Source organism: Biomphalaria glabrata, chromosome 8, assembly GCF_947242115.1.
Source record: "Biomphalaria glabrata chromosome 8, xgBioGlab47.1, whole genome shotgun sequence".
In the NCBI taxonomy this organism is placed as follows: Eukaryota; Metazoa; Mollusca; class Gastropoda; family Planorbidae; genus Biomphalaria; species Biomphalaria glabrata.
Genome location: NC_074718.1, coordinates 3,062,439 through 3,072,267, shown reverse-complemented (window position 1 = coordinate 3,072,267; position 9,829 = coordinate 3,062,439). Strand labels below are relative to the sequence as shown.

Below are 9,829 nucleotides of genomic sequence, written 5' to 3'. Positions count from 1 at the left end.
TGAATTCCTTGTGCCAGTAACATGTGTAATATTCCATGTGTAACATAGAATATGTGTAGAGATATCTTAACCCTTTAAACCCCTGTGGTAGTTTAGCCTCTAAACATCAGAATTGTAATTCCATTTTGTATGCAATCATTGTGAAACAGCTCAGCACTTTAAGGGTTAAAACATTGAAAGTTTAGATTTTTTAATTGGTTTCATCTTGTATAATACTTTCAAGACTCCTTGATATCAAACTTTGAGAATCACTTTACAAAAAAACCTGTGGTGAAGACTGGGATTTTGAAATCCAGGATTTATAAGATGCCCAATAAGTCCACCCAGCTCTAATTGGTACCTGACTTAAGTTGGGAAAAAAAAAAGTGCTGGCCACAAGACACCCTGCTTGCTAACCGTTGGCCAAAGAAACAGATGACCTTAACATCATCTGCCCCATAGATTGCAAGGTCTGAAAGGGGAACTTTACTTTTTAAAAAAGCTGAAGTTTGCTTCGCCAACTGTTTAATGCATTTAGAATCCAGCGGGTGTCACATTTTGGCAGTAAATTTATAGATAAAATGTGAAAAAAATTGCATTGCTCAAAAGGAACATTTTTGTGTCAATAGTGATTCACTTTGTATTGATCCAATCTTGCTTTTCCACTGTTGAACACAAATACGGGTGATTTAGAAACGAAATGTCTCTTATAGCAGCATGTGAAGATTGCCCTATTAGATGTCTCACTTGTATGGAACTGCTATTGAGTTCTAGTGGCATGCATAAATATCTATTTTATTGTATAGGTTGATTTCCATCAACATTCTGCCTCAATCTTATCATTTACTTTGTACTATATAAAAATGAAAAGTTTACTCAATGTACAGTTTCTATTTGCTCAATGTTTTGTACAGCCTGGATTAAAGTATAAAAAAAAATGTTTCCTTGTTTCAGTTTATTAATAGATCTATAAGTGTTTAAACTGTGTTTATCTAAAGAAAAGAAATTGGAATCACGAGTTCAAATGTAAGGCCTAATAATGTTTTAGTTACTTAAAGCTATTAGACTTAAGATTTCAACTTAGCTTTTTACACCAAATAAACTGTAAATACTTTTACAGGGTTTATATTTAATCTCATTATTCTGAATTAAAAATTTGATTTGAAAATTTTGGCTTTTAAAAATGTTTAAGAACTTTGATGTCCTTGAACTAAGTAGACTGCAAAGTATAAAGGATCTCAGTTTCTTATAATCATTATATCAAGAGAATAGGAATCTTGTATGGTCTGATAAGAGCTGCATAAACTCATGCCATTTACAAAAGTAGTTCTGAGAATTAATGTATCTGTTCATATAAGGGAGGTAAATAATGCAATGTTAGCATAGACATAAATAAATATAGACTGGCTGATAAGAGTTTTATGAAACGAAAATTAGTGACTTACAATTTTCTGTACTTTATTATACAGCAGTGTAGTTTTGTTTAATCTCTAAGACTGAAGATCATGCAACTTTTTTAGAATTCGGAAATCTGACAACAATAGATGTACATGTTTTCAAGTTACATGAGGTTATTTCCTTTTTCCAGTCTATATTTATGTATGTCTATGAGTGTTAGTAATACTTACAAGTTTTAATCAAGCATCAAATACTGGGTGTAGCTACTCAGTTGATGTTGTAATTGTGTGAATATAAATGAATTACACTTCTTTTTCATTGCTATAGAGATTAAAAAAAATAATTTGGAGAAAAACCTAATTCAATATGGCATGTTGATTTATTTAACAATATAGTCAGAAGTAAACAAAGTACACATGATGAGCAACGAGGTTAGTTTTAACTGGGCAGCTGTGGTCCTCCGCCCTGATAGTTTCCAGTCATTGTTGCCCCACTGAAGTCCATACCAGGATTCTGGAAAGAGATAAAAAAAACAAAAAAAAAACAAATTGCAAAAGAATAAAAACAAAAGTTTCATTTCTAGAGGAAATGGAATAAAAAAAAAATATTTCTAGAAGAAACAAAAACATTTATATTGAGAGATAGAAGGACAAAGACAAAGAAATTGTATTGATACAATTTTGTCTGTCAATAAACAGGGTTTACTTCTCTGTGACTTTTAAAAAATTCCATCTAGAAAAAATACTATTGTATATTTGCTTCATTTTTGTTTCATTTGTTTTTGCATCATTCCTAATTCATTTGCTCATCTCCTATTCCAATGGCAGTATTTGACAATCTGATTTCACTTAATTAAGCTTAAAATAAGTGGACAACTTTATATTTATGCTCTTTCAAAAGAGTTCCTCTCTTGTTTGTAAATTAAGTTTTTTTTCCTTTAAAAACAATGTAAAAAGGGATTTGTTTTTTTTTAATAGCTGGATTGGATCTTATTTCAGTTCACTATTACTATACTTTATGCCATACTTGAATAGCATTGACGAAGACTTTCTTTTCTTAACTCAGAAACAGGCCTTAGTAATATTTCATTGTATCCTTAGGGTTCAGTTCACGGAGAAGAGGATTTCTTTCTTTCAACTCACCTCATATTGAAATCTTTGTAAAGTTAACTTTTTCTGCATCTCATCAAATGTGAATGGGTCTGCTTCATACTGCCCTACAAGCAAGGACGGCCAGCAGTGTGCCGCTGTGTTGTGAGACTTACTTAGGCAAATGCGAATCAAACGTTTATCCTCTGAAACATAATACATTTAGAAAAGATTTGAAATTCGGGAGACTATTTTTTTTTTAAATACAGTGATGCCCTTGCCACTTCAGGCTAGTTTTCACAGCTTCACTATTTCACAGATTTTTATAAGAATTTTATGTATTGTTACGAATCTCACTATTCAGGCTCTCTGCAAACTGCACCTTACACAACCAACGTAAAGAACTTGACAACTCAGGGCTCCAAAGTAACGTAACACTTTAATAGTTGAATAAATAACAGCCAATACTGTACAATTGGCAACACGTACACTGTACAAATATCTCTCCGATAACACTGTTCCGCAGTATCAACTCTTGCACTGGCCTCTCCGTCTCGTTCCGGGCTTGCAATGGGTTCAACAGTTCAGGACTGACTTCACACACTAGGCTCGTTGTGTCGGACTCGATCGCAGACCAAGATCAAGACGCCAGCCGTCTCAACTGTACTTGACAGTACTCCGCACTGAACCGTCGTAATGCTCCGTACAGAACCACACCGCTGAACTGTGCTGTAGTCGACCGGACTGTAGTGAACCGGGCTCTGAACCCCTGCCGTGAACCTTGCTGTAATAAGCCCCTTTTCTCGACCGTCTTGACTGCGATACCTCCGCTCTTATATAGGGTCCCTACTGGCCTTCTCGAACCGGACAGAACGCCGCTCGACGTTTCCAGGTGGTCAGATGACTACAACTCTCGTGACGCTCCTGAGCTCTGTTCACGAACCGCCGTCGATCCTTCCCGAACCGCCGTGTTGACACTCGACTCGGCTGACCATCGTAACTCGTCACGGTTGACCGCTCGTCTAGCGCTGGCCTGGGGCGATTTGCGTCGGCTGACTACACACACACCACTACCCCCGTTTGTGCCACCACCAGGTTTATAACACTGCCCCCTCCTTAGATCTGTCCGTCCCGGACAGAATCGACATCATGACATTGGCTGTAAAGTTTCATCGCTGCAGGCGGGGGTCGATCAGTGGCAGTTGGCTTGCCTCTTGAGCTTGATGGAGCCATCCATGTTGCAGTCAGCTTCCTTCTTCTCCTCCAGTTGGCCTTCACCTGTTTGCCTCGGCGTCGTGCTTTCATCGCCACCCACGTTGAATTTAGTAAACGTTTTCTTCTTTTCCTCCAGTTAGCCTTCATCTGGTTGCATTGATGTCGTGAGCGCATCGTCATCCATGTTGCACTCAGGAAAAGTCGCCTTCTTCTTCTTCTCCGCCAGTTGGTCTTTATGTGGCTGCAGTTATTTCTTGGTTGAATCACCATGCACGTTGGACTACGCAAACGCCACCTTCTTCTTTTCCTCCAGTTGATCGTCCTCTTGTTGCAGTGACGTTTTGGTTGCATCGCTCTCTTGTCTGTCGGTACTGAGGACAGCCACTTGACACATGGAGAGGTAAAGGATGTAAGGGCAGGGATTACCAAGATTGTTGACCAAAGAGGTGGCTTCATAGGGCTTTGCGAAGAAGGACTGGGATGGGCTTCAAATCCACAGGACAGGGAATTGTGGGACAAGTCATCATCTTCAGTCTTGTCTGGGGGGCATGCTTGTGGGGCAGGTTGGTAACACTCCTCGTGCAAAGGTCCCTCGTCTTCGGCTTCAGGCTCCATTTGGCTTTCTTCACCACCATCAGGATCTCTCTCTCTCGTCTTAGTATCGGGCCATTCGCCTGTTGGTTTCAGACCTGGTCGATGACTTTCATCGTGCGAATGTCCATCAACTTCAACGTCAAGCTTCCTTGGATTCTTTTCACCACCATCAGGACTTTCCTCTCCAGTCTTGGCAGCCTGACCAACGTCTGTTGGGTGCCGATCTGGCTGGTATCTTCCGACTTGCAATTGTCTCTCAACGACTTCATCAGGTATCATTGGGTTCTCATGATCACCATCAGGGCTTCTCTCGCTGATCTTAGCATCTGGACGAACGTCTGTAGAGTCCAAGCCTCGTCGGTAGCTTTCATCATGTAAACGTCCCTCAGCAACATGCTTGTAGGCAAACTCAGCGTTCTCTTGATCTGTCTCTTTCGGCTCCACAAGTCTGTACTCCTTGTTTTCGGATTCACAGGCAGCACCACCTTCATCAGCATTGCCATTCTTACTGCTTATTGATTCACAGCATTGGGTGGGTAATTGTTCAATGTCCAACGATGGTGAATCTCCTTCATCTTTCAAGTCTCCTTGGTCGTACAAGGTTTCTCCCACCACGTCCATCGTTTTCACCACGGGGCTCGTCATTTCCTTCACTGAGGTACCCATCTTTTTAATCTCTCTACAGAACTCCTCGGTGTTCTTCTTCAATGTCGCACTCATCTCGTCTAGCATGATACGGGTACTGGTGATCTGTTGCTGCATGCTACTGGTGAGCTGTTCCAGCAAGTTAGGTTCGACTTCAAAAAGATATGTGTCCGGATCTTCTTTTTCTTCCAACATGTCTTCTCGGAGGCGTGCTTGCAAAGTTTCCTTGTTTCCATATGTCTTCAGCCTTCGTCCACGGAGTTCTTCTTTCAGTTCTCTAAATTCAAGTTCGTACAGCAGTTTCAGACGAGCCATAGTAGATCCGATCCAATCCGATTCCGATCCGATCCCACTTCTGACACCAGTTGTTACGAATCTCACTATTCAGGCTCTCTGCAAACTGCACCTTACACAACCAACGTAAAGAACTTGACAACTCAGGGCTCCAAAGTAACGTAACACTTTAATAGTTGAATAAATAACAGCCAATACTGTACAATTGGCAACACGTACACTGTACAAATATCTCTCTGATAACACTGTTCCGCAGTATCAACTCTTGCACTGGCCTCTCCGTCTCGTTCCGGGCTTGCAATGGGTTCAACAGTTCAGGACTGACTTCACACACTAGGCTCGTTGTGTCGGACTCGATCGCAGACCAAGATCAAGACGCCAGCCGTCTCAACTGTACTTGACAGTACTCCGCACTGAACCGTCGTAATGCTCCGTACAGAACCACACCGCTGAACTGTGCTGTAGTCGACCGGACTGTAGTGAACCGGGCTCTGAACCCCTGCCGTGAACCTTGCTGTAATGAGTCCCTTTTCTCGACCGTCTTGACTGCGATACCTCCGCTCTTATATAGGGTCCCTACTGGCCTTCTCGAACCGGACAGAACGCCGCTCGACGTTTCCAGGTGGTCAGATGACTACAACTCTCGTGACACTCCTGAGCTCTGTTCACGAACCGCCGTCGACCCTTCCCGAACCGCCGTGTTGACACTCGACTCGGCTGACCATCGTAACTCGTCACGGTTGACCGCTCGTCTAGCGCTGGCCTGGGGCGATTTGCGTCGGCTGACTACACACACACCACTACCCCCGTTTGTGCCACCACCAGGTTTATAACAGTATAGAAAATCAATCAATCAAGACACAAAGATAAAGGCACATTCCTTGTCCCATATGCTAGGACAAGTTTGTACAAATACTCCTTCTTCCCTAGTGCTATTAAAGCATGGAATGGGTTGCCTGAGCTAGCCAGGAAAACCAGTGACTTGGCAGAATTTAAGTCATTGGTTAAAATGCATGACTAAATGCATTACGCGTAGGACGTAATCATCTTCTTTTTTGAAGTAACGTCTGTGTTATATAAGATAAGATATAATCAGAGTAAAAGTAGGCCAATAAAACTGATCAACAAAAACTAAAGAAACGAAAGACACGGGCACAAAACCTTTCATATTCAAAGGAAAGAAAAAGTCAGAAAAATAAATTGTATGGAGAACATCGACCAATTAAATGTAAGAACTACTAAAAAATTTACAAGAATTACTTTTAAAAAGAAACAAATGTAGATAGCAATGGTTAAAAAATAAAAAGTGAAGTTCCCCTTTCAGACCTTATAATCTACGGGGCAGATGATGTTAAGGTCATCTGTTTCTTAGGCCAATGATTAATGAGCAGTGTGTCAAGTAACCAGCACAACGACCAATCGCCTTTACTTTCTCCAACTGAAGACAGGTATCCATTACAGTTGGGTGGACTCAGGGGCACTCTAAAATTCCAAAATTCAAAATCCCAGTTTTTACAGATTCAAACTTAGTACCCCAGGTTTGGAAGCTAAACACTTAACAACTCAGCCACCGTACCCCCATGCTGAAATAATTTAGGGTAAGATGAAGATGTTTGTGTGTAGTAGCTACTCAATGAATTTCTTTGTGTGTATTGACTGTTCTCATTTGTCAAATATTTTTGATTGAAAGACAGTCCTTAGACCAATCGCCTTTACTTTCTCCAACTGAAGACAGGTATCCATTACAGTTGGGTGGACTCAGGGGCACTCTAAAATTCCAAAATTCAAAATCCCAGTTTTTACAGAGATTCAAACTTAGTACCCCAGGTTTGGAAGCTAAACACTTAACAACTCAGCCACCGTACCCCCATGCTGAAATAATTTAGGGTAAGATGAAGATGTTTGTGTGTAGTAGTTACTCAATGAATTTCTTTGTGTGTATTGACTGTTCTCATTTGTCAAATATTTTTTGATTGAAAGACAGTCCTTAGAACTTGCCAATCAGGCTGAATTAACTAGTCTTTAGAAGTAATATCTTAAAACACATGCAATGAAAATTGTTTTAAGAGAATAATATGTAAAACATTTGCCAAAAGACTGTGTGTTAATTACCTAGCGTCCAGACCGCATCATCTGCGTGAACTGGTTCAAACAAGTTGCCCTGAAAAAAAAAATAAAACAAATTACAATTAGATCGACATAAAAAAAGGAAAGTAGAACTTTCAGACCTTGCAAACTAAAGGGCTGTTGGTGTAAAGGTCATCTCTTTCTTCAGCCAATGGTTATGGACAGTTTGGTATGACAGCAAAATGACCAACAAACTTTACTTTCCCCGGCTAGTTACCAATTAGATTTGGGTGGACTCATGGACGTCCTAAAAATCCAAAGATTTAAAATTCCAGCCTTCACCCAGATTCAAGCCCATAAACCCTTGGTTTGGAAGTCAAGGGCTTTACCCCTCAGTCAAATGGTCCCCTATGAGATCTATAGCCTGTAACTATTTGATTGCTGCTTTTAGCTCCATTTCTGCTATATAAAACAAAATGAATTATTTAGTACTAACTAATTAATCAATTTGGTTAATTTTTGGATAGATTTAGGTATTGTCTTCGACTATGAATAATTATGCAAAATTTCTACTTGATACGAGGACGGAAAGGGGAGAAAAAATGTGTCAAAATGTAATAAGGGGATTAAATCCATATAAACATCCACATCTCTCATTAACTAGCATTTATTCCCCTTATTTCGATATCAAACAAAATAATTAATCACCAACAATTAATTAGCTAAAGGTTTCATGGATGACCTCATGTCTTGTGAGGTCAATGAATAATTGTGCAAAGTTTAAACTTGATCCAAGAATGGGAAATGGAGAAAAAACATGTTCCAACTTTTTACCCGACAGACAAAGTGAGTTGATATAAGATTTGTAAAAAAGAAAACAGATTTTATTGTTATTTGATATCACAATACTTTTCATAATTAGATCTGCTACAAACCAGGGACATGGAATGGATTGCCTGAATCAGCCAGGAAAATGAATGACTTAGCAGAGTTTATATATTAATATGATGGACTTGATTGGTACATGGATACAAGTAATTTATGTGAAAAGATTATAATATATAATAAAAAGTAAACTAAAGCTCCCCTTTCAGACCTTGTGGTCTATAGGGCAGATGATGTAAAGGTCATCTGATTCTGTGGCCTACGGTTAATGAGGGTGTCATGTGGCCAGCACAATGACCAACCGCCTTTACTTTTCCCCAACTAATGTCAGGTTCCTATTAGAGCTGGGTGGACTCAGATGCGCCCAAGGATCCCAAAATAAAAATCCCAGTCTTCACCGGGATTCGAACCCGGGACCCCTGGTTCAGATGCCAAGCACTTTACCGCTCAGCCACCGCGCCTCCATAATATATAATAGTAGAAATTATAGATGATCTACTACAAAAATTTATACATTTATATTTTACTAGCTCTAGAAATAAAAATCTACGACTAGATTTTAATTGTTTTTAAACAGATTAGTCTGATTAGACCTATTTCTTTAATCCACTTACTTCTAGTATTGTAGTGTTTTTAATGTGTACACTGATGTTTCTAGGTTTTATTACACATTTGATATCTTTGGAATTTAAAATAGTTTCAGAATGAATTTCAATAAAAACTTCATCAATAGTTTGCCACCAACACCCCCATTCTGTTTTACATTGAACTGCACCACTTTTTTCATCAAAGTGAGCCATATTTGCTATATTATTATATTATTGGATAATGATAGATCTATTATCTATTAGATCTATAATTGAATTCTATAATATCAAGAAGAGAAGATGATAAAAAAGATAGATCTAGAATCTAGATTAGATATAGACTCTATACTGACAACTGATTATACAGTACTGATAACTGATGCTTCTTACTATTCTTAGTCTAGTCTAGATTATATCTCTCTTTTAAAGTCTTTATTAACTTTATTTTTATACTTTTTTCATTTATTGTTATTGTATTGTTACTTTTATTGTAGATCTATCACTATCACTGATAGTATCAGTTTATCATTATCATATGATAGTCATATGCAAGTTAAATTTAGAATCTAGACTAGATTATTCTAGATCTTATAGTTATATATAGTTACTGTAGTCATGTAGTCAGTGTAGTAAGTAAAAGTAAAAGACTTAAAAGTACGTTTTAGTAAGTTTGTCGTGATCAAGTTAGATCAATATATTTATAGACTATTAGATATTGATCTATTTTCTAAATAGATCTCGATTTAAAAAAAAAACATCTAGAAGTAATAACTAAACAAGTCTAGATTGTAGATCTAGATTATCATTATGTCTATACTATGTATCAAATGTATGTTGTTGAAACATTGTTTTAGTAACGAGAGGGGGGTGGTGGTGAGCGCCAGTCAACTCCAGTCTGATTTTTTAATTATCCAGTATCAAACACTAAATCTAGATATATAAAACTAGATTTAGATCACTGTACAAAAACTTTGACATAGTCATAGATCTATATTCTATATCATATCTTCTTATCTTATAAAATACAGACGTTATTTCAAAAAAAAAATATTGATTACGTCCTACGTCTCCCTACGT

General features: G+C 38.4%; 1 protein-coding gene across 2 annotated transcripts; it reads right to left on the bottom strand.

The window, feature by feature from the left end:
- Window positions 1–1,737: 1,737 nt before the first annotated feature.
- Window positions 1,738–9,561, bottom strand: LOC106067051 (nudC domain-containing protein 2-like). Of its 2 annotated transcripts, XM_056039555.1 has the most exons (5): window positions 9,411–9,561; window positions 8,780–9,031; window positions 7,326–7,374; window positions 2,520–2,671; window positions 1,738–1,890 (listed from the first exon to the last, which is right to left on the bottom strand). In XM_056039555.1, exons 2-5 carry the CDS (start codon window positions 8,963–8,965, stop codon window positions 1,816–1,818), a joined length of 462 nt encoding a protein of 153 aa, XP_055895530.1. In that variant the 5' UTR covers window positions 8,966–9,031; window positions 9,411–9,561; the 3' UTR covers window positions 1,738–1,815. The 2 variants fall into 2 exon arrangements, with proteins under 2 accessions (XP_055895530.1, XP_055895529.1); XM_056039554.1 differs by lacking the exon at window positions 9,411–9,561 and having other exon boundaries at window positions 8,780–9,331.
- Window positions 9,562–9,829: the final 268 nt, after the last annotated feature.

Excerpts from the sequence above, each read along its gene's own strand:
- LOC106067051 (XM_056039555.1), bottom strand. The coding sequence starts at position 8,965 with ATGGCTCACTTTGATGAAAAAAGTGGTGCAGTTCAATGTAAAACAGAA. Across the intron at positions 7,375-8,779 it reads AAAACACTACAATACTAGAA|GGCAACTTGTTTGAACCAGT; the intron begins GTAAGTGGATTA and ends TTTTTTTTTCAG. Across the intron at positions 1,891-2,519 it reads TACAAAGATTTCAATATGAG|AATCCTGGTATGGACTTCAG; the intron begins GTGAGTTGAAAG and ends ATCTCTTTCCAG.